Source organism: Panulirus ornatus, chromosome 43, assembly GCF_036320965.1.
Source record: "Panulirus ornatus isolate Po-2019 chromosome 43, ASM3632096v1, whole genome shotgun sequence".
Taxonomy (NCBI): Eukaryota; Metazoa; Arthropoda; class Malacostraca; order Decapoda; family Palinuridae; genus Panulirus; species Panulirus ornatus.
The window spans coordinates 12863888-12889294 of record NC_092266.1 but is presented as its reverse complement, the minus strand read 5'-3'; the positions used below and the strand labels follow the sequence as shown (position 1 = coordinate 12889294).

Below are 25407 nucleotides of genomic sequence, written 5' to 3'. Positions count from 1 at the left end.
GGCCAGCTGACCACTGACACCACATCACCTCTGGTACGCCAGCGTCGCTTGCTTCCTCCCCACCCCCCCACTCAACCCCTCCCCCACCAACCTTCACCGGCGCCAATCCCTGTCAGCTGATTCTTGATCTTCCCCTGAAGCATTTCCTTTCCGACGTGCGACCTTCAGACACCCCCTTCCCTCTCCCCACATACTCTCTTCCCATTCTTCTGCCAAGAGTATGACATCGGTGCTAGAACGCTATCTGAGTGCTGCACGAGCACAGTAGGAAGGCAAGGTAACATTTATGATACATGCTACCCTCAAACGAAAAAAAAAAGTGCGTCTTTTGTTGATTATATTGATGATATGTTAAGATTGTTGCCGTAGAAAAAAAAAAAAATCTGAGCCGAAGTGGGAAGTAGTGACAAGTTTTGGTGACTTTTGTCTCGTTCAAAGCCCAGCCACCCAAGTCAGGGTTGCCTTGAACATAAGCTGAACAGTTTGAGGATTAATGAGTTAGAGGAGTATTCCGTTAAACAGATCACCATCGTCTCTAGTATCATATAACGTAGAAAAGTTATAAGTATCATATAGAGGCCTAATGTATATAAAAAGTATACACGTTCATTTACAAGGAATTTTATTATTATATCGTTTTAAATAAAATCGTGCTAGTAAGAATCTCTCCCGCACAATTAACCTGGGAAACAGTAGGACATAAAATCCACTCAGAAACTTGTGGAGGGGAGTGGAAAAGATTAACTAAAATACAATTTTTTTCGGAAATTAAAGATGATCAAGGGAAGCAATAAGCCTGGAACGGTATGGAGGGAAGACGATGGAGATCTCTACCTAGCTCCTCGAATGTGTATGATGTCTTGCTCTGGACTGAGCTGCTGTGATACAAAACGTACTCCAAGGTTACCATAATGCACGTGTATGATAAGGTAAGATGATGACCAAAGAGAAACTATTTCAGGCCGGTGCTCTTATTTTCACTTACTTTTTGTTAGGGAAAGCCAAAGTTGCACTTAAACCTAAACGAGTGGATTGAAAATCTACTGCACAGTCGTAATGATACAGGCCAACAATTTGGACTGAACAGTTAAAACTGAGTGGAAAAGATGAGTGTGTGTAGCAGCCTATCAAATTCATAATCACAGCTAGGTCGAGGACAATGAATCTTGGTTTCTTGGTTCGTTAAGCAAACTAGTAAACAAAAATACTAAAGGTAGATAACATGGGCGTTAAGAAACTTGTACGAGTCAGTTTATCAGTGAACTACAAATTACCCTTAAAAAGACTATCGCCAGTGACTTTGTTAACAGTGATCCACCATGTTTTTACGTAACTGATCACATCGCCACATCCTTCCTCCTCCACCAGGACCAGACGCTTGAAACTCGGTTATAAAGAAATGCCATCAGCACTGGCCCAGAGGTCCTCTAGAAATGACAGTTGGGAGCTCTGATGTATTTTCAATCAATAACTAAACCTATTTAGACCCATTTTATAAAGGAGTAAGGAGGCACTTTAAGCTGGTTTAACTTCATGATATATATATATATATATATATATATATATATATATATATATATATATATATATATATATATTTTTTTTTTTTTTTTTTTGCTTTGTCGCTGTCTCCCGCGTTTGCGAGGTAGCGCAAGGAAACAGACGAAAGAAATGGCCCAACCCACCCCCATACACATGTATATACATACGTCCACAAACGCAAATATACATACCTACACAGCTTTCCATGGTTTACCCCAGACGCTTTACATGCCCTGATTCAATCCACTGACACCACGTCAACCCCGGTATACCACATCGATCCAATTCACCCTATTCCTTACCCTCCTTTCACCCTCCTGCATGTTCAGGCCCCGATCACACAAAATCTTTTTCACTCCATCTTTCCACCTCCAATTTGGTCTCCCACTTCTCGTTCCCTCCACCTCCGACACATATATCCTCTTGGTCAATCTTTCCTCACTCACTCTCTCCATGTGCCCAAACCATATCAAAACACCCTCTTCTGCTCTCTCAACCACACTCTTTTTATTTCCACACATCTCTCTTACCCTTACGTTACTTACTCAAACATCTCATTTCCAGCACATCCATCCTCCTGCGCACAACTCTATCCATAGCCCACGCCTCGCAACCATACAACATTGTTGGAACCACTATTCCTTCAAACATAGCCATTTTTGCTTTCCGAGATAATGTTCTCGACTTCCACACATTTTTCAAGGCTCCCAGGATTTTCGCCCCCTCCCCCACCCTATGATCCACTTCCGCTTCCATGGTTCCATCCGCTGCCAGATCCACTCCCAGATATCTAAAACACTTTACTTCCTCCAGTTTTTCTCCATTCAAACTTACCTCCCAATTGAATTGACCCTCATCCCTACTGTACCTAATTACCTTGCTCTTATGTACATTTACTCTTAACTTTCTTCTTTCACACACTTTACCAAACTCAGTCACCAGCTTCTGCAGTTTCTCACATGAATCAGCCACCAGCGCTGTATATATATATATATATATATATATATATATATATATATATATATATATATATATATATATATATATATATATATATATATATATATATATATACAGCGCTGGTGGCTGATTCATGTGAGAAACTGCAGAAGCTGGTGACTGAGTTATATATATATATATATATATATATATATATATATATATATATATATATATATATATATATATATATATATATATATATTAATATCATTTATTATACTTTGTCGCTGTCTCCCGCGTTAGCGAGGTAGCGCAGGGAAACAGACGAAAGGAATACCCAACCCACCCACATACACATGGTCTCTAATTAGCTCAAACACCAGTTGTCCAAAATTATCCTTTTTATCATATATCATTTCAGTATTGAACAACTGGTATTTGAGAACCCACCGAATCGTAGAACAATATTGAGAGAAAATAAAGATTAATCATTGAGAATATGCTGTCGTATTCAATTGTGTGTGTGTGTGTGTGTGTGAGTGTGTCACTAGACTCCGGTGGCTTGAGTTTGCAAAGCGAATAAAAAGCTACCTTTGGCGAGGCTGAATCACCTTCAGTTAACAAGAGTATAGTTTCGTCAAACGACTGTTGAGTGTAGAGCAGCTTTAGGCCGTAGGAGCCCCTAACGATAGGGTTCTGAGATATTACCAGGACCTACTCAGAATGAGGTTCTGGTGATAGTTTTTCATAAAAAAGCATCGATAAAATCAACTCACTTCCTACAGTAAACATACATACGTAACGGAGGAACCTATCCTTACTGGATGATAAGATGCATTTTTCTTCTGATGACATAAACAACACAAAATCTAAATTACTGAGGTTGTAGACCAGCCGCCGGAGGAAGTACTACCCTCCTAGGAGCGTTGAAGTGGTGCATGGGACCATCTTTCGTCCTTCGTGTCAGTAGGTTATAGACACCATCCGCCCAGGGAAGCACTACCCTCCCTACTAAAGGAGTGTTGAAGTAATGCCCGGCACCATCTTACTATACCCTCCGTGTCAGCAGGCTGTAGACAGCCGCCGTCAAGGAAAATACTACCCTCCTGACTTAGCGATGTTAAAGTAATACCCGGAACCATCTTACATCCTCCGTGTCTGGATTGCTAGTCTTACATTGTCATATATATCATGTTACCGAGCTAAACTTAACATATTTCCATCTCATTACACCAATCATCCTTTTGTTCTTTGCCTCTAGTCTCAACTCCTTCTCTCATTCTCTTCAGCTATCCCCTATTCTTTATCTGCGGTTTAGCAACAGTACCACCACCACCACCAGTCAACATCGGGAGGTGCGACCAGCTTTTGCCAGTTTGGCGAAGTTAGTCAGGTTAGGTCATGCGTGTCCCTGTAATCGATAGAAGACTTACACACGCTTGACCTCATTCGCCTGCTTCTGAAGGCATTTATTACCACTTTTGGCAGTAATCCCTGCTGAGATCTTAAACCAAACCCCTCCCCCACCCACCCTCTGTACTCTATACTGAGCAACATTGTCTTTCAAATCATCTCTACCTGCTGATGCTGTTTACGAAGCATGCTTCGACTATGAAAATGTTTGTTATAGAAAAGTAAGTGGAGGACGAAATAGGCAAACGAATTTAATCTTTAAAACGCTTGAAAGCCAGAAGCCACACGACAGGGTTGAGCTGGTGAAGTGTTGACCGGGAGAAGCTGACTGGCTGGTTGGTTGGCTAACGGACACGGCAGCACGGGAGACAATGCAGTCGAGGAAGCCCCGGCCCGACCAGGCCGCTGGGTGATAACCCGTGCGAATCATGCTAATCCTGTTACGTCTTCCTGTTACCCAGCTTCCAGGCTTTCTTCGCTCGCGCACGTTCGTTCTCTGTCCCTCTCTGGTAGTCTCTCTCTCTCTCTCTCTCTCTCTCTCTCTCTCTCTCTCTCTCTCTCTCTCTCTCTCTCTCTCTCTCTTGTTATAGGAACGAATAATACATGAGTATTCTGTCTACATATGTGTTCAGTTATGGATAGGCTTTTCTTGTTTCTCATCGTTTTATGTATCAGTTCCAGGTCCTGCTGCACCCCTTTTCTTATATGTGTTCCATACTGTATTTATGTTCTTCAGCTTGTTTATGTCTCCTGTTACACCATTTGTTAGGTATTTACCCGGGCCCTTTCTCCATCTTCTACCGGTACCCAACTCGTTCGCTGTACATATCGCAACATTTTATAACACAACCTCGACCAGTATTCTAAAATTCAACCTCTCAAGCTGTCTGCTCGGAAAAGATGTTTATTTCTGTGTAGTAACCTCCCGTGTGTTTTCGCCAGGCGTGGATTATCTAAAGCATTTATTTTCTTCGCTTGAAGGTTCGTGTAGGTAAGGACGAGAGAGCTGACATGTCCTCACCTCAACGCTAACGAACTCCGAGACATGTTCGTAGAGCAAGTTCTCTTGTTCACATTTAAGGAGCTTCTTTCTCATTGGATTTTCCTCCACTGCGGACGTACGTCTGTCTAATCTATCTTCCCTTAACTAACGTCCCTAAGGAGAATTCTTCCACCGTCGTGCATGACCAACCTCGCCGCTTCAAACCTGTTTACACCATCCAGATCATTCTTTGATGCTACTTTTCAGAATGCACTGTCTACCTTTTACCATGATCTCCCCTGGCTACAGTTTTACTACTTATCACACAATTCTCCGGGGAAACTAAGTGCAACTCGGTGTCATTGCTAAATTCGGTCGCCAACATGTTTATTGATGTCTGGCTCACTCTAGCCCACTCGATCCTAATATCCTGTATCTTGAGCAATTCAAACCGAACCATTGACATTTGTTTGGATAATCTATAACACAGACCTTGGATTGCTGTATCCTCTGTGTACATTGCAGTTTTTCGCTACCTGTATTTTCCTCGTAAATCTTTCCACTTCTCTTCGATTTGGAAGGTTGAATTGCTGTCACTGGAGATGAACCAGATCATTTGAAGGAGTCGGGGTAAACTGGAGTAGTCTGTCGGGCTTGGCTGTGGATGGCTTACTCTGGTTTCGGGATGTTGTACAAGACAAATGTGTGCAAATGAGGCCGTTATTCATTTGTTTCCTGACGTTATCACTGAAGTAGAAATAATTAGGCGTAGTATGTATTTCAGTGTTACAATAAGATTATTCTGGTCGTTCATTGCTACGGCACGAAAGTATATTCATCTTCTTTTTTCTATTTAGTAAACATATACTAACCAAGCATAGTATTCGGAGCTTTCTGGCGAATACTCCACACACTCTCAACCCTGGGTGTTCCATTCCAGTGCGTGAGCTATCAGTGAATGGTCACTGTGCTGGGAAACTGATCGGGTCATACCAACTCCAGCAACCTACATGGGAATATATTTTCCTCTACTTCCCCTTTTTTTTCTTTTTCGTTTCTGTCTTCGTGTGTGTCCTGACTGACTCCCATCATCCTAGTTTAGTTCAGGGTTCAAAACCCTCACGTTTAAGGATGTTTAATATTATGTTAACCATCTTAGGAGATACAGTATACGGCTTCACTGCTACCTGCCCTCTCTGGCCAACCCACTTTCTGGGAGGTCAACTTACAGGAAGCCCAGGATCCTATGTATATAACGAAGGTAGCAACCAGGGGCACCAAGGCAACGACCAGGTGTACCAAGGTCGCGACCAAGGGTACCAAGGCAGCGACCAGGGGTACCAAGGCAGCGAACAGGGGTACCAGGTCAGCACCTAAGGGTTTCAAGACAGCGAACAGGGGCATCATAGTAGCGACAAAGGGTATCAAGGTAGCGACTAAGTGTGTCAAGGCAACGACCAGGGGTATTATATCAAGGATCAGGGGCAACATGGCAGCGACCAGGAATATCAAGACAGTGACCAGGGGTAACAAGGATGCGACCAGGAGTATCAAGTTAAGCGACTAGGTGTTACAAGGCAGCGACTAGGGGTATCAAGGTAGCGACCAGGTGTATCAAAACATCCACCATGGGTATCAAGGTAGCGACCAAGAGCACCAAGGAATCGACTAGGGATACCAAGGTAGCGACTAGGGTTACCAACGCAACGACCAGGGGTAGCGAGGAAAGCGGCCAGGGGTACCATTAACCCACATCTGTAAGTGACATAGGGTGGATGTGTCCCCTTAGATCATCTTTAACTTCACTTTCATTTACATCTGCCCTTTATCATCCATTTAATATAACTCCAGATTACAGGGGGAACACTTGTGTACTCTATTGTAAAACTTTCCTCTTACGTTTACAAGAGATGGATCGGGTGCAAACAGCCTCTAAAAATCACTGATACTACTACTACTACTCCTACTAATGATGATGATGATAATAATGATAATAATAATAATAATAATAATAATAATAATAATAATAATAATAATGATAATAAATAAACAACAACAACAACAACAACAACAATAATAATAATAATAATAATAATAATAAACACTGACATTTCTGTCTACAACAACACATCGGTTCCACTGTACACTCCCTTCATACTCATATCTACTATTTGTTTTCAGCCTTTAGCTGCAGGTCCTGTAGCGTCAAAAGTGCTGACGTTGAAATCACGAGAAGTTTTCAATTTTACCCCAAATTAGATTCCTTTTGTTTTAACTTCTTTCTGTCATGGATATACGAAATAAACACAACTCAGAATGATAATAGGGGGTTGAGGACTATATGTTTCATCAGCTATGAAGAGTGAATAAGCAAATATATTTATATATATATATATATATATATATATATATATATATATATATATATATATATATATATATATATCCTCAGAGGCAATTAACGCTGCATTGGACTACCCGAAGGTGCGGTTCTTTCTCTAACCCTCTTCAATCTCTTCTTTACAACCTTCCATTACCTCTAGAAAACCCCAACACTAAATACCTTTAAGGTATAAGTTTGCGTAGGAATTATGGTAAACACCCAGTCACTTTATATTCCTTACACTGAGAGAAGGAAGAGAGAGGTGATACTTTTCCGTAACGTAAGACTCTCCTGCCAACACAAGAAGGGTTCATGTTCACAACACAAGGAAATTTCACACACTCTCCGCTTCAGTTTGGCGAGGATTTTCATCTGGTTATATTGGTGGACTGCTCTCCCCCTCGGCGTCTGGAGCCGGCTCGAATATGACCGGAGATCTCTGACCAATGAGTCAGGGGTGCCCGGGGGTCCAAAAGGAGGCCCGGGAATTTCCTGGGATCTCAGAAAATGTTTACATGTCTTGAAGACTAGCATTCCACCACTCTCATCTTCCATACCCTTTTTGGCTTTACAGTTCATGGCATAAAACTGTAGTTTTTAGGATGACTAATGGAGAAGGGAAGGGGACCCGAAGGAGACTTAATACCTCTTGATAAAATTCCTCTCAGAGGCCCTGAACACACCTCTACAAAGACCTGACCTTAAGCAGTGCCCTAGGGCGCCTTTCACTTCTTTCATATGAAAATTCATCAATACGAAGTTATTTGGAAATATAACAAATTTACGTTACATTAAAATAATCCATTATTGAAAGCTTTGATAAGACCTTAAAAGTATATTCTAAGTCATTGTGTTTTAAGAAAAACGTCATAGTGACGTCACAAAAACATACAAATTTTGATGCCAAGAAACCGAAGGATGGCGGATTTTAGAATCAAATGAGTTATTAGAAGCCATCATATTCTGTGAGTCATGGCTACATGCAACAAACGAAAAATTCGACAGGACTCATCATCTCAAACTTTCTTTGAAACTATAAAAAGACAAAATTACATTGAATTAGACAACTGCAGTTAAGAACAATACTATCCGATCAGTTAACACGTTTGCTAGTCATGACAGATACCAGTAAAAATCTTTAATTTGGAGTCTAGACCTGACTACATATGTGCGTTCGAATGACACGCACGGTGATTTAAACAAATGATCTAAAGCGATGCAATTTAAAGATTTTGATTGATGAAGAAGCATCACGAAAAAAAAAATTCAGGCGCTTACAAATCTCACAGGACACCTGTAAAATATACTGTGGTGGAATTTTAAAAACCTCGTATTCTAAAATGAAATAAAATAATTCTTGGAATAGACTTCAGGATAACGCGAGTGTCCCCTGAGAAGCCAAAATCAAACTTATTTTATTACTTCAATGCCTTCTTAACTCCCCCCCCCCCTTTTTTGTCTTCTTTTTGTCTGAATTCCTGACAAGTGTTTGGCTGCAACTTTTTCAAAGTCTATTCTACCTGTTCTAGTTCATAAAGCCGTTTGCGTGGTTCAAGCTATATCTTCAGCCTCATTTTGCACCAAAAGATCTTACGATATACGTTATGGATCAAGATTATTCAAGGTATGGCCTCCCAGAAATCATTGGCAGCACAGATGCCAGTGTTTCAATCTTTCATTGCCTTATTATTGTCTTTCTTTCCTATGTTTTACTAAGCTATGATGTACTGACCTGGTTTCAGTAATGCACGAATTGTAGATGACTTATAATAGTTAAGATGTAGATTTCTTAAGAAACAAATATGGCAATGGTAAGGTGGTATGTCAGTCTGCTATACCCAATCGCTGCTTGCTCATTTTACATCCAATTTACCTCTCCTGTAATTTTTGATAATCTGAAAGCTGTTTTAATGGGAACCTTGAGTGTTCCAATGTACCCTTACCTGCCATGGAGACCTGTTGAAGTTGTAGACCCTCTGTGGCTTCTGCGAAATAAGGAAGCTGGCTTTGAATGACACTTTACGCGTCTCTTTGTGAAGTGTGTTGGTTAGAAGTGAAGAAAGTTAACCTCGGCCAAGAGCTGATCGTTGCGTATTTTGATAGATGATTAGAGTTTCTTTTAGGCCTTTGAGTCCTTGTGGGCACTAAATTTTTCCTGAGACGGGGAACGTTTTAGGGGAACTTAAGAACATAAATTTTTCGTACCAAACGTTTGACATACCAGGTTGTAGTTAAAACAAAGTCTGCAATATATATATATATATATATATATATATATATATATATATATATATATATATATATATATATATAATCATTTATCTATTTATTATACTTTGTCGCTGTCTCCCACGTTAGCGAAGTAACGCAAGGAAACAGACAAAAGAATGGCCCAACCCACCCACATACACAAGTATATATATACACATTCACACACGCACATATACATATTTATACATTTCAACTTATTCATCTATATACATACACAGACACATACATATATACCCATGTACATAATTCATACTTGCTGCATTTATTCATTCCCTTCGCCACCCCGCCACACATGAAATGACAACCTCCTCCCCCTGCACGCGAGCGAGCTAATGCTAGGAAAAGACAACAAAGGCCACATTCGTTCACACTCAGTCTCTAGCTGGCATGTATAATGCACCGAAACCACAGCTCCCTTTCCATATCCAGGCCCCACAAAACTTTCCATGGTTTACCCCAGACGCTTCACATGCCCTGGTTCAATCCATTGACAGCACGTCGACCCCGGTATACCACGTCGTTCCAATTCACTCTATTCCTTACACACCTTTCACCCTCCTGCATGTTCAGGCCCCAATCGCTCAAAATATTTCTCACTCCATCCTTCCACCTCCAATTTGGTCTCCCACTTCTCGTTCCTTCCACCTATGAGACATATATCTTCTTTGTCAGTCTTTCCTCGCTCATTCTCTCCATGTAACCAAACCATTTCAATACATCCTCTACTGCTCTCTCAACCACACTCTCTTTATTACCACACATTTCTTACCTTTTCATTACGTACTTGATCAAACCACCTCACACCAAAAATTGTCCTCAAACATCTCATTTCCAGCACAACCCTATCTATAGCCCATGCCTCGCAACCATATAACATTGTTGGAACCACTATTCCTTCAAACATTCCCATTTTTGCTTTCCGAGATAATGTTCTCGCCTTCAACACATTTTTTCAAAGCTCCCAGAACTTTCGCTCCTTCCCCACCCTGTGACTCACTTCCGCTTTCATGGTTCCATCTGCTGCCAAATCCTAAATCCCAGATATCTAAAACACTTCACTTCCTCCAGCTTTTCTCCATTCAAACTTACCTCCCAATTGACTTGTCCCTACTGTACCTAATAACCTTGCTCTTATTCACATTTACTCTCAGCTTTCTTCTTTCACACACTTTACCAAACTCAGTCTCTAGCATCTGCAGTTTCTCACCCGAACCATCCACCAGCGCTGTATCATCAGCGAACAACGACTGACACTTCCCAAGCCCTATCATCCACAACAGACTGCATACTTGCATTCACCTCCCAAACAACCCCATTCATAAACAAATTAAACAACCATGGAGACATCATGCACCCCTGCCGCAAACCGACATTCATTGAGAACCAATCACTTTCCTCTCTTCGTACCCGTGCACATGCCTGACTGACACTTCCCAAGCCCTATCATCCACAACAGACTGCATACTTGCATTCACCTCCCAAACAACCCCATTCATAAACAAATTAAACAACCATGGAGACATCATGCACCCCTGCCGCAAACCGACATTCATTGAGAACCAATCACTTTCCTCTCTTCATACCCGTGCACATGCCTTACATCCTAGATAAAAACTTTTCACTGCTAGCTACTTGCCTCCCACACCATACACTCTTAAAACCATCCACAAAGAATCTCTGTCAACCCTATCATATGCCTTCTCCAGATCCATAAATTCTATATACAAATCCATCTGTTTTTCTAAGTATTTCTCACATACATTCTTCAAGGGAAACACCTGATCCACACATCCTCTACCACTTCTGAAACCATTTCCAGCATTAGCGAGGTAGGACTGAGCGTAAGAATTATTTAGGGAAACTCGAAAAACAGTCTGTAAACAATACAGGAAGAAGACATCACACTTAAGCTGATTAAAGTCACTGATAACATGTCTAATTGGGATGTGAGTGTTCTGATTTACGGTGGCTCTAATATTCTGAAGTTGTAATGAGAACACTCCATCATTCCAAAATTATCCCAACTTGGAAGGATATTGTACAAGTTTGAGTTTTCTTTCATACATCTGACTTATTTGTTCACTCAGTACATATGCCCATCTCTTTAATAGTTTGTATCTTGTACATTCGCCCACATTCTATGGATGTCTCTGACCAGTGTCTCCTCTATCATGAAGTTTGCAGTGGCTGGATGTCCCAGTTTGGTGGGACCGCCATGCTTTTGAATTATATGTCGTGCTGTCCAACAGAACTTTAGGTGACAAAAAAGTCCCGCTTTTGGAGAAAGTGAGCATAAATGTCTCCCTTTATCAAATTTCAATCACTATATTATGTGATTGCATGGAATTTTTAGTCTTAAAAATTCCATGTATACTAAAATAAATCAACAATAGGTTTGCAAGTGATGGAATGAGAATTCCCTGTATCTGTGTCATTATCTTTATTAAAACTAAGCGAATCAAGCATACAGACCATTTATAGAAGTGCAGCCAAAATCAATGATTCTGTTGCCTAGTCATCTTCTCTATTAGTAGAAATAACAACCAGAGTGACTCTGCTGTTGCAAATTAATGACCCTGACAGCATTCAACTTTTCACACACTAATGCTCTACCTTATTCTAGGAAAAGATTGTCATCTAACACACCATAGAACCTGCCTATTTGGCAAGTACAGTAGTGAATTATGCTGTATTTGTATTGAAGTAAATCACACCTAATAAGGATATATCATTTGTGCTTCGTAGGTCAGTGAAAAAACTATATAGTATTGGGTGTGGAACATGGTCGGGTATCCACCTTCCTTTGAACTTAGTTAAAAGTGGATGGCTTTCAATGCCATTTACGATGAAGACATTTGAAGTAGGATACACCTGTATTCACAGGGCTAGGGTCTCCAGCCCCACCTGTATTGGGTAACTGAAACAGCCGGAATGGCCAGCTCCTTTGGTAAACTTGCTACTCTCCTAACCAACTGTTTTCTTAGGATTAAATGGCTGTATTATTTTCTAAGGTAAAATTTACCTCCCACTAATGAATAATCAAAATAAATAATTCAGTCTGGAGGTTAAACAAATTCACTAAAACTATAGTTCTTTGCTTTTTATTGACAGTTTTTACAGTTCATAAATTACAAATTATATCAACTGTTTTTCACTAAATTTGCAGTGATCTTATAATACCTTTTCAATTTTTACACTTATTCTTTTGTGTTCTTTATAAAAAAATTTATATTCAATATGAAACAATTATAAATAATGACAACAGAGTAAGATGCATAGCCTTTCTTTTCTGTTCCACTCATTATACAGCTTTGAACTTTATTCAATATTCTCATAAAAAATTATAACAATATAGCTTATCCCACCACCGAGTGTGCATACAAAAATATTCATATGACACCTTCGGTGGGACAACAATGGTATTGAGGAGCAGCTAGGCTTAGGGCTCCTAATTATACAGTAGAGCACATCAACCAAAAAGCATCTACTGTGTAATCTGTATACTAAGCCGCAGTCCTTTACCAGTATCTTTATGCTCCACACAACCAGTTGCAATATTAATGTGCTTACCACTCTACTTCACATTCTCATCACACACTACATTTACTCAACAATCCTTTGAATACAGCAAGCTGGTAATTGCTTTAAACATTCCTCTTTTTTATATGAACACATCAAAAACCCATTGTAAGTCTATTCTCATACAAAAGATCTATCATTTCCTTGATCCATTGTATATAGAGAGAAGTAGCATCAAAAGAGAAAGAAGATCCAGTGATTGTACTTCAACATCTTTTTACATTAGGCATATTAGACATTACTCCAAAATAAATATATGTAGGTACACAAAATAAACTCTCTAATCTGAAAAACATGCTGTCTGGATCTTCAGTCAATTTCAAAAGGATTCTACAATACAAATGCATCATTTCTGAGAAATAAAAAATTAGCAGAGCACTGACAAATCTACAGCTTTTTCCTTGACTTGTACTTCATCCAATTTCTTGTTTGATGGGAATGTAACTTCAAGTTGCTTTTACAAGAATCAAAAGTGATGACAAAATCATTTTTCATTTAAAAGCTTTATATATCATTCTATACGGAGTAGTTTTTTATCATCTTCTCACAGTCATACTTTGGGAATTGTCTGTTCATCATATTTATGAGTTTTACAGCAAACTAGAAACATCAATTTCTAGGTCAGCATGAAAATCTGAGCTGAATCTTTTCAAGTTTTCATGCTGGAGCTTTGTCAAGTACCTGAAATGATCTTACTACAAACAAAGGGGTCACAAATTCCTGAAAATAATTCCATTCCAGACACCTTTCCGGGTATGTTATTTTGACTGTTTGATTATCATTCCAGAAAGTGAAATATAAAACTATTTAATCAAGCAAAAATGATAATCATATGTCACAATTTTAATCAGAGTTGATTCCAGCATCAATAACTACAGCATGAGATTTCCTAATAAAGCAACAAAAGGCTTAATTGGCATTATTTTGATTTGACTGAAAATAAGTTTCCTCATCCACTGTCCAAATTTCTTTGCTTGGTAAAGGGGTCTTACAGTCAACATGGGATGAAGAAAACTACAAATAAATCTACCACTCTTTTAAAACAAGGTCTCATGAAAAAAAGGCCACAAGCAGAAATCTCATGTTCATCTTTTTTTCATGATCTTGTCACATGAAAATGTAATGACTTCAAAGTAACAAGAAAGCTGAACCCTTTTGACCAAACGAATTAATAAATCAATCAAATAAATTAACCAAAATTTTTCACTACAACCTGAGCAGCAAATGACCTCACTTCTCAGTGAAGTACAGCATCTCACTTTTATATGCAGCACGTTATTCTACAGCATGAAAATAACTACTTTTCTAATCAAAGCTTATTCTTTAAAGTACCTAATGTCTCATTCTTTATTACTCATGCCATGTTCAGAATTTTAAGATATGATGGTGACATAAATCATATTAACTTCAATAACCAAAGTATCCTCAATATACTTTTTATCATTTCAATGATGTTTCCTGTCAAGAATATTATTCCAATTAAATGAATGGCAATGAACAGAAGGGAAAAACACTTCATGACTAACTGCACCAAAACTCAGATTGTTTCTACCTGCCTTCCTTTCTTACACTATCTTCACTTTATGTCACTACACCCATATTGCATAAACCCTACAATAGGAATTTTGTGAGAATTCTAAAATGCATAAGTTTTCAATGATGCTATGAACATTTATCTTTTCTTGATCTTTGAATCTGACAAACTCTTTAATGTATGAGCTTGTATTCTCTTAGTACAGGCATTCAGTTATTGACTAACTTGACTTTTCTATTTTGTTGTACTGGACCATGGGAGCAATTTTGCGTCAGTTAAGCTGCAGTACATTAACATAATCAATGATGTTTTGGGAAAATTTTTATATGAAGTACCATTCTTTCAAAGCATAAAATAGCATACTAGATTTAGGAGAAGATTGTGTAAATGGTATAAGAAAATTTAATTAACTGTTGAGGATATGAGTGAATCTGGAAGTGGAACGTAACAGATTTTTGTGGATGCAACATACTGTGGAAGAGGAATCAAGCTTGGCAGTAATTTACTACAGAAAACATGGGGCTGATAGAATCATGGCTAATGCTTAATAAAGGTTCCTTACTGAAAAAATGGAGATATCCAGTTACATATATATTCCTCTCCTTCAGTAAATTGTCAGGATTTCCCATGTTAAGACTATAAATGATGGTTAAGAGATGATACTTTTTCAGTAAGATCAAAGGCTGCCTGTACTAAGCTGCCAATACATATTACATTAGCAACATATATTGTTTAATGTAACAATTATAATGGCAAAGTAAAAAACGGTCTAGTCATGATAATAATTCTATATAATTCATTTCACAATCATATCTCAACAAGAGCAACTTTTCTCTTCAAAATAATAGGAAAGAAACAGGATTGTAACATCATGATGTAACACTTGAGTAATACATATCCTTTTCTCTAAAATACCGTACATAATCATAATATGGATGCACATACCAGAATTTATATTATAATAAACTTGAACACAACCAAGCACTTTATGCCTGCTGTGCTAAACAGGCAATATTATGGTGCCTTAATGATGGATGAGTACCTAATATCATTTACCATTTTACCTCAAGATGATCTGAATATCTTATGTTACACTTTACTTAATACTGAAAAAAAACAAGAATCTCAAACTTGATTGAGTAAATTTCTACACATTCCAACTCCTTATGCTACTTTTTGCACAAAAAACGAAAATCAAAATGCAGTAGTGTGCATTACTTGGTTATCATATGCTTAAAACAGCAAATTTAGCAAGAAGGAACTAGAGGAGTTCAGGAGTATGGAAAATTTAATGTCAGCACTTTTGAGTGTAAAAAAATGAACAACAGTATTGTTGGACTGAACACACTATGAATGTAATGATGCTATATTAAGCAATGCTTTCTCCATTTATAAATGTTTAAACCATATGTGTTCTTTTTTAAAATGCTCAGCATTACAACATCTTATTGGATAAAAAATATGTTCGTTGTACGTTTCAGAGCTGTTTTCACTAGTACCTGATCAAATGATGTTTATTTCAGAATTTCAGTTCATCAGCTTATCATGTCATTTTTATAAAAATCAATGAGGAACATTTCCTTATATTAATAATAAATATACAGTTATGTTGTTATATGTGATATCAAGACTGCTTGTTGGCTAATGGTGTCATGTGGAAAACAGTGTATCTATATGACACAGTAAAATGCATTTCCACGAAGATTGCACATTACTCACTCAAATTGACATATCTGTTACAGCTGAGATCATTACCCAATATGCAATCTTCACATTACAAGTGGCAGTAACAAAAATATTTCTTTTGTTATGAGAATTACAGAATTCTTCATGTCAGGTCATCGTAAATACCAGAATTTTTCCAATATAGTATGTGAAAGGGACTATAATCAACTGATCTATTTCTGAATGCGTTCTAAAGACTGATTAGTAAATGATGTTCTATACTTACTATTCATACAGGGACTAACTGATATGACCTTACAAATTCACTTTAAAGTATAATTTGATGGTCTATATTCCATGGCTTAATTATTTGTATATTGTCAATCTTACACAAATATAAGAAAAAAAATGCCATCTCATGACTCAATAAATCTATATCAGTCAAAATGACTAATCAAAATTGTCTGTCTACAGCCTATTTTTCTTATCAAATTTCCATAAGTCAAAGTGTAAAATTTTAAAACATTTCTTACCTCCAAAGTAAATTCTAGTCCACTCAGAGATTAGAATTCAGTTTAATACTGTTAAAATAGGCAGAGATCCTTATCTTTATTTTAAATGCAAAATAGGTGTACTGAATGAAGGTTATATGACTTATGTCAGTTACTGTACTTGAAATACATGGTTCAAAACACTGAATGGTTCAGTAATGTTGCAGTATGTTGTAAAGAAAATAAACATGTGAATCTTTCAAAGTATGTGTGCAGCTAGCTCTGTTTGTGTCATTAAAGCCTACTGTCTCTTCCTAAAGTGTACCTTGCATCCCAGAAATACTGCATCATAACTATTTTGAATAAATAGTGTTAAATGGAATGCATGCAAAAATCATAGAGACTAGTTTCCATAACACCAAGAAGTATATCATTGTCTTTTACAGTGTGCTTACACATCACAAGCTTTCTTCATAACAGTAAATTTGGTATCTGTCCCAAGTCTTTAGAGGGATGTATTAGTGCAAATTTTAGAAAACAGTTTTTCATAGAACTGGTTTAAATTTTTACCAAATCTAACAAAATCAATGAAAATTTTCCCCTATCCCTGGGGATAGGGGAGAAAGAATACTTCCCACGTATTCCCTGTGTGTCGTAGAAGGCGACTAAAAGGGAAGGGAGCGGGTGGCTGGAAATCCTCCCCTCTCATTTTTTTTTAATTTTCCAAAAGAAGGAACAGAGAAGGGGGCCAGATGAGGATATTCCCTCAAAAGCCCAGTCCTCTGTTCTTAACGCTACCTCGCTAATGCGGGAAATGGCAAATAGTATGAAAGAAAAAGAAAGAAGTTTGAATTATAAGCAAACAACTGGATTCCTTACTTTAAGCTTCTCCTTTCAAGGAATCATTAATTCAAATTAATTTCAATTAATTAAAGATCTTAAGTACCACATCTTTCACCACACAAACGAAACCAGCAAAATATCATTTTCATCACTGTATTAATATGTTGCTCAAAGATAATAATGTATAAGAATTATGGACAGACCTCTGAATATTCAACAAAGCTTATAGACTATGATTTGTTTTAACATTAATTTATGCTATCTCCAGCCTTTACATTCTTGGCAAGCATTATCAAAATCCACTTTTATTGAATTAACTTGACTCACTTTCCCATGAGGTCTGCACATAATATGACATGTTTAAGAACTTTACTAGGTCAAATCTTTATGCCTACTTTATCTATTTTATCTCATTTTCATTGCATGCACAATTTCTTACTCAGTACAAATATGATCTTGTCAGCTTTGTTCTGTATGTATTTAGCTTGCAACTGGCCCTTTGTCAATCAATTACTTTTTCCAAAGTAAAACAAAACATATATATCTAGTTTAAGCATTAGGCAAAATAACTTACTGAAAACCTAATTGTGGTATGCAAATACCACATCACAAAGCATATTACCATGCATCCATGAAATTCAATAATAATACAAATCAAAGGCAAAAGGGACCAACTAATGCTTTGATGACATAACAGATAAAAGAATAAAATGTACTGCATTCTGTAGCATATAAATAGCTACTAATGATTTAGGCAAACAATGGGTGACATGACAATAAAACATGCCACATACTTATTATAGGCAGTCTTTCTTTTCTATAAATCCCATAAGGAAAAGTCTGCCAACAGGAGAGTACAATCTTAATTTCAAGATATGTTTTAAGAACAATATGATCCATTTTAGAAAATATTTCTAAAATATAATGACTGGCATAGCCAGGAAAAGTTATAAACAGGCTCTTGAAGTTAATAAGCAAAAATTCTGCATTCCACATATTTACCTCCTTTGAGTAATAAATATAAAGTAAGGAAACTGAATGAATAATTACATATAAAAAAAAAAAATTTGTTGAAGAGCAACACTGAATTGGATACTGGAGGATAAATGCCAATATAAGGTGTTTTGATAAATTTATCTCTTCAGACCTAAAATCAATACACTTATGAAAAGTAAATCACATGAGAAACTTGCTTAATTTCAAGAGCATGAAATCAGCAATTATATACAAACTTAGCCAGCATGATCACCATTTAGTTCTGGCTAGGATCATGAGATCTGTCTTTATATAACAATTTTGACTTTGATATACAGTATATTATTATCAATCAGTATAGAAAAGATACTATCATTATCAAATGTACCCCAAAAAATAGTCACATACAATGAAAAGTTTTACCACAGTTTTATCACTTACAAAAAAGTAACCTGCTCTTTTTATTCTAATCAAGTCATGAAAATCATGTTAAAAATGCCTTTTGCTTGAAGATTATGAAATTCAAGGGGTCACTGACATCACCAAAATTATCTATCCAACCTTCAAATTAATAGGCCAGTTTCTAACACTGTTATTTGCACCAACAAATAATATACAATTTATTTCACAAAATTAGAAGTAAACTTTTCCTATAATCAAAAGACCTGCATTAACAAGAATAACTAAGTTTGGACCTCACTCTTGAGATATAGATTAGGATTTGAAACTGAGGAAAAGATAAGGATATGAAACTGAATAAACATATCAACTATGAAGTAAAGTTCAATATAAAAAATACAATACAGAATAATGCATAAGCAGAGATGAATGAGTCAAACACCAATAGAATAACAATAAAAGTCAGTGTCAAAGACTAGCAACAAAGAAAACATCATTAGAATAACATCAATGCAGAAAATGCACCTCCACCACTGATATGCAGGACTGCATCAAAAGATCTGACATTTCTGTCCCATCACAAAATAATAAGACTGTCGAACCATCCATGTTTGATGAAAATACTATCAAAGTACTGTACAGTACTTGTTTTTCATTCTAGACTTTATAATGAATAACCAATTCATTACTATCAGCAGCTGTTTAAATTGAAGAACTGATGAGCATGAAATGATCTTTAACTTAGCTAGTCCTGGCAGACAAGAGGATTTTCAAATAAGCTTGTCCTGAAAGGTAACAAATTTCTATTCTACTTACCAACCATTAAATTTGCTCCCATTTACATGAGGTAGTTCAAGTACACAGAGAATACATATGTAATGTTCTTCTGGCTAGAAATCAAAAGGAAAACAGGAGGAAAATCAGAATACTGAGAAAATCTGAAACGCTATTACTGTACAAATCCTTTATGAATATAATAAGTGATGAATAAAACAATAAATTATCAGGTGATAAAAGAGAAGACTTTGTTACAAGCCATATGGACTCAAAATGTTTTAAGAAATCATCACGGCAATTTCCCAATGAGTGGGAGTTAACTCCCTTGCAAGAACAATTTGTCTCTATGAGAACTTGGAATGACAGTGATCAACCCTATACATGCTGCAGTGAGCAATAACATGATACTAAAAATTAAGCACAGAAAAGTCTACATATATGTTACTAGTGGTCTACAAATCCTCAGTTTTAAAAGCCTATGCATTCTGCATACATCAACCAAATTCAAACTTTTGAAAAAAAATTGCAAATTTCTGAGATACAGGAAATGGACTACACAATCTGATTTAATATGAGCGAGATGGAGAAAAGCATGCTTAGTAAACTACAAGAGAGACTGAGGATCTGCAGTTGATGTTTGGAAGAAAAAAAAAAATACAAAGCAGTGGAAAGCTGAGGGGGCAAGAAACTGAACAGACAGACATACATAAATGGTGCAGTCCAAAAGTAATTATTCAATATCAAATACATGATGGATAATAGAATTGTTTTTCTTATTTTTTCTTTTAACAAATGTGATAACATGCATTTAAATTATTGTAAATCCAGAGAATTGGTAAAGGAGTGGTTGAAATAGTTGTAAAAGGGTTTAAGTGACTTTAAGAAATGCAAAACATGGATCAGAGTAATAGACAATATCTGGTAGTACAGTTATTAATAACAAGTATCACAAAAGGTAAAACATGAACTGATGGAACAAGGAAAGACTTTACTAACAAATGTAATGTCTACCAGATCATGAATAAAATCTTCAATATACACTTAAGGAAAACTCTGCCAAAAGATTCTGAATAAGTTACCTATAACAAAATCATTATCTACAAACTCTATCTATGCCTCTGGTGCCTGTTCCATTTGGGAACTCCCTCAAAGGGGTGGCCATGGCAAGAGAGTCTCTATAACTGATGAATTCCTAAGCCACTTCTTAGCTTTTACAGCTTCACTCTTAACAAGCCACTGGCAGAGGGCAACTTTAGCACAGTATTTTCACAGTCTTCTACTTAATGTTCCTACCAACTACTACCTAATGTCGCAACCTACTACTTCCACCTAATGCTCCTCGCTACTGTTCCTCTACTGTTGCTCCTACCATTTTGCAAAAAGGCTGGGCTAACACAGAGCATTCACTACAGGAACAAAATGGATTAAAATCAATCTGAACAAAAATGGTGATATAAGTAAAGGTTCAGTAGTTACCTAATCTTTGCGGATAAAACACAGATTGTTATACTAATTGCCTGGACGAGTGACTGAGAATGTAAAATATTTTAGCTCCTTTCTAAATATTACAGGAAAATGTAACAATATTATATAGATTGGAAGACTGGTTTAATTTGAAAATTGGATAAGATTTATAAGATGTCAGAGAACCTACTCATGACTATTTTCAGTCATGGTTAGATTTTGGGCTCTCTCCCCACGAGAGGAAAATGAATATCTTTTCACTGTGAATCATATCACACATATAAGAGGAGTACTATGATATTGTCTTACTGTTAGCTGCACCTTTGTGATAAACATCAGAGACAGTATTAAATTACTACAGAAGACATATATGGGTTCACTGGATTCAAAAGGGCTAAGACAACCTGAGAACCCATTAATCATATATTCAATAAGTATGGCATCGGTAAACAATATGGGTGAAAGGTAAGGTGTAATTTTCCAAAACTAAAGTTTTTTAAAATACTATTCATCTGCTTTGTCAAGCATAACTCCAAACCTCACCCTAGAATCATAATATGACTAAGAAGAAGTTATTAAATGTTCATAGAGTGAGAGATTCATCTTCCATTAATCTATCTATATATACTGTCCAATATGCTATGATGGCAAGAAACAATAAACAGGTTTCTCTTGCTGTCTGAGAAGGTTATGTCCCTTAAAAACCTCACAAATGGCAAAAACATCAATGGCAAGTCCTTTAATCAATGAAAAGTAGGGAGAATGGGACATGTTATTCCATTATGATCCTCCAGTCTTTCGTAATTTGTGGTTGTGAGAATATTAATTCAACATATTTAATGGTTCACCCTAGCAATTTTGAAGGGGATTTTACTGTTTTGATATTTGTAGATTTTACCTAGCTTTTTGGTAATTATTCAGCTATAAATTACTCTAACAATATTTGGTTTCACTGCAATGGTGGTTAGCATTTTAAAATCCAAATTAATCTAATAATGCATGGTTTGTACTTTTATCTTTAAATCTCACTGTGTATTTGTAACAATATTGATACCTTTTATTTCCTGGTTTACATAGTGCCATTGTGGGAGATTTTAAACTGACATTGCGGTTCTTACCTAGCTTTATGGTGACTATGTCAAGGTGCACTTACCCCACCAACACTTAATGATGCTGTAATAAGAGTGACCATTTCAAAATCCATTTTATTTTATCAATTTTCATATTTCACAAGAAATTGAAAAAATTTCTTCCCAATGTTATTAAATACCTTTTCAAGGGAATGAGATGAACAGTGCAAAGAGTAATATTGAATAAAACTAATCAAGGAACTTGGCTCCTCACCTGACCTACTAATACCTAAAAGACAAGAATCTATGCCCGATGGAGGATATGACATGAAAATTACAAGATGATTCAGAACTAATGTACCATTCTGCATATAACTGGGTATGTTCTGGTGGTGTATTCATCTCTGCACAGATGATTTTTTAGCAGTTTTGTGGTCAGCACAGAAGACTTTGCACAGTGGATTGGGATTTATGAACCATCACCATGGGTCAAATTGCAAATGGAAAATTTTTATCAAAAAAATTTACTGTGAACCAATAAAACTGCTAACAGCAAACTTGCAAACAGCAAGAGAAACCTGTATCTGATATAAAAGTATGAATCTTATTAAAACCCATTAATTATAGATAATTAGCTGAGAGCAGCATCTTTTGGCAGCCTTCTCTCTTTTATGAAATATGTAACTTAATTTGGTGTTAATTACTGTACTGATTACCCAATTTAGCACATATAATTTAGATGTGTTACATCAATTGACGAGAATGTCCTTACAGGAATTTCTAACTGTCCATATTGGTGACACATTGCAGAACATTTGAAACTCTGAAGTGTTTTCTTGCAACCTATGGTCCAAGAACAAGGATACCTGGTGAAAACCATACTCCAGTATAAAAAGAAAGTACTAAATTGCACTTTTTTCATCTGCCATCACGTTCATACTTGATCTGTCATGATCAACAATCACGCAGAAATCTGAAAACACACACATATAACTTTTATGAGTGGCCTGCACTTATATATTGGCAATTATTAAAATAAATGGAGCACATTCACTTGGGAGAGCACCTATCTCTCCACCTTGATGTTGTACAAGCCTGAGGTGTATATTCACTATGATCTCACTGGGAAACTGGCTGAACCTCTGCCACTACTGGTGCAGCACTTGTCCCATTGTTCAGGGAAAGTGATTGTTGGTCCTTGTGGAATTTATCCACCTGTAAAAAATACAGTGGTATCATTCAAAGATAAAAACAAAAGGTTTCAGATAACAAAATCATTATTACATCTACTGTATATCCAACAAAATTACCTTGTATTCATAGCCTAATGGTCAATGAAATAGCTTATTGAAACATTATGGTTGTTGCACATCTACATAGACTTTCCCATATCTGCAGCCCCTTGTGCATGAATGCTCAACCTCTGTGAATTCATCTTCTTCATTATTTTCATTCTTCTCCTACTATACTTTCACTTTCAAAAATCTGCCAAGCTATTTTTCTGATATTTACTTTTTCCACATACTCATACCTCATATGTACCCAACTTTTAGTATACTGGCTACTAACTCTGCCTTATAAATTCCTACCTATCTGTACTAGCTACCATTACTCATTAGCTGCCATCATTTCACAGCCATAAACTCACATACGTTAAACCACATCATTGATCAACAATCAACACATTAACAAACTAAAGCTTTCCTCCATGAACTTTCTTAAATTCTCCAACAATTCACATAAATTCAATAATTATTTTCATTACTCCTACATCAATTCCTTCAATTGTAAAAGAAAATTAAAGCAGGGTGGTTCAAGAATTAATGTGTAAAATGATTTCCAAGAGATGTTAGCTGAATGGAACACACTAACTAAACTTCAAGAAGTTCAGGTGACATGGAAACAAATAAAGAGGCTGTCATAGAATTGTGTAATAATTTAAGAATAGGTTATGAAAAGAAAGGAATTATGTGGTGGTAAGACTGTGGTGGAAAGATGGTTTAAGGAACTCCAAAAGTGCATATCACTAATGCCAATGATGAGATGGAGGGTTCTGACAGTAGTAGTACTGGCCCCTTCCATAACCTTTTCCTCTGGTAGACCATCCTCTTTTTCTATTCACTGTAGCAACATATGTAGTCTCCTCTGTTGAACACCATCAGTCTTATACCTTTCCAGATATCTTACTTCTCTCTGAGACACAGTTGTCTAATGATGTTCTCACTACTCCCTTTTTCAAATTCACTTATAATCTCCACTCATGATCCCAGTTCAAAGGTGGTGTTTGTGCATATTCTAACATCTATACACCTATTGCATGCCTCAAGGACCTTGAGTCCCCAAACTTGCACTCTCTTTTGGCTACTGCTCTCCTAATTGTACAAATTCTATATCTTTCTTCAACAATCTAAACTCCAGCCATGAGACTGGGGCATCCTCTCACCCACTAGCTGAGATCCTCTACCTTGGGATTTCAATGTTCACTATAGAGAATGGTTGAATTTCTCTCATATGGATGGTGGAGGAATTGAAACCCTCATGTTCTCCATTTTCAGTGATTTAGAGCGAATTACCTCCCAACCTACCCATATTCCTGACATGCTTTGACATCATTACAACAGCTGAAGAGATTGTGCTGACATCATTAAATCAGCAAAAAAACATGTGTTGACAACACTTAATAAGCTAAACCACCCTTTTTAATATCATAATGACAACAAAAGAACTTTTGTGAAAGAATTATAACCACTCTCCTAATATTCTGGAACTGTATTTCACTTCTAGTTCATCCACTATTAACTACACAATCTTGCCCCAGTTGGTTCATCTGATCACACTCTCATAAATGTACCTATTTTAATAGCATCTCTCCCTCCAGCAGCCCCTTCTAAGCATAATTACTGGCACCTCAACAAAGGTGACTGAATAACTTACATAACTTCTTTTCTGACTTTCTTGGATATATTACTATCTCTTATGAGGTGATACTTCTGTCTCTGCCAAACATATAACAGAGGTTATTCTTGCAAGAACTGAAGCTTTTATCCCTTCTCCCTCCAAGACAACCTCTTCCTCCA

At 36.8% G+C, this 25407-nt stretch overlaps 1 protein-coding gene across 1 annotated transcript in view; it reads right to left on the bottom strand.

Moving 5' to 3' along the window:
* Positions 1-12618: 12618 nt before the first annotated feature.
* Lsm12a (LSM12 homolog a) overlaps positions 12619-25407 on the bottom strand; it is a 70807-nt gene continuing 58018 nt past the window's right edge. The window contains exon 5 of the mRNA XM_071686976.1: positions 12619-23545. Coding sequence (XP_071543077.1) covers positions 23450-23545 — 96 coding nt within the window. The 3' untranslated portion in view covers positions 12619-23449. The remainder of the gene's footprint in view (positions 23546-25407) is intronic.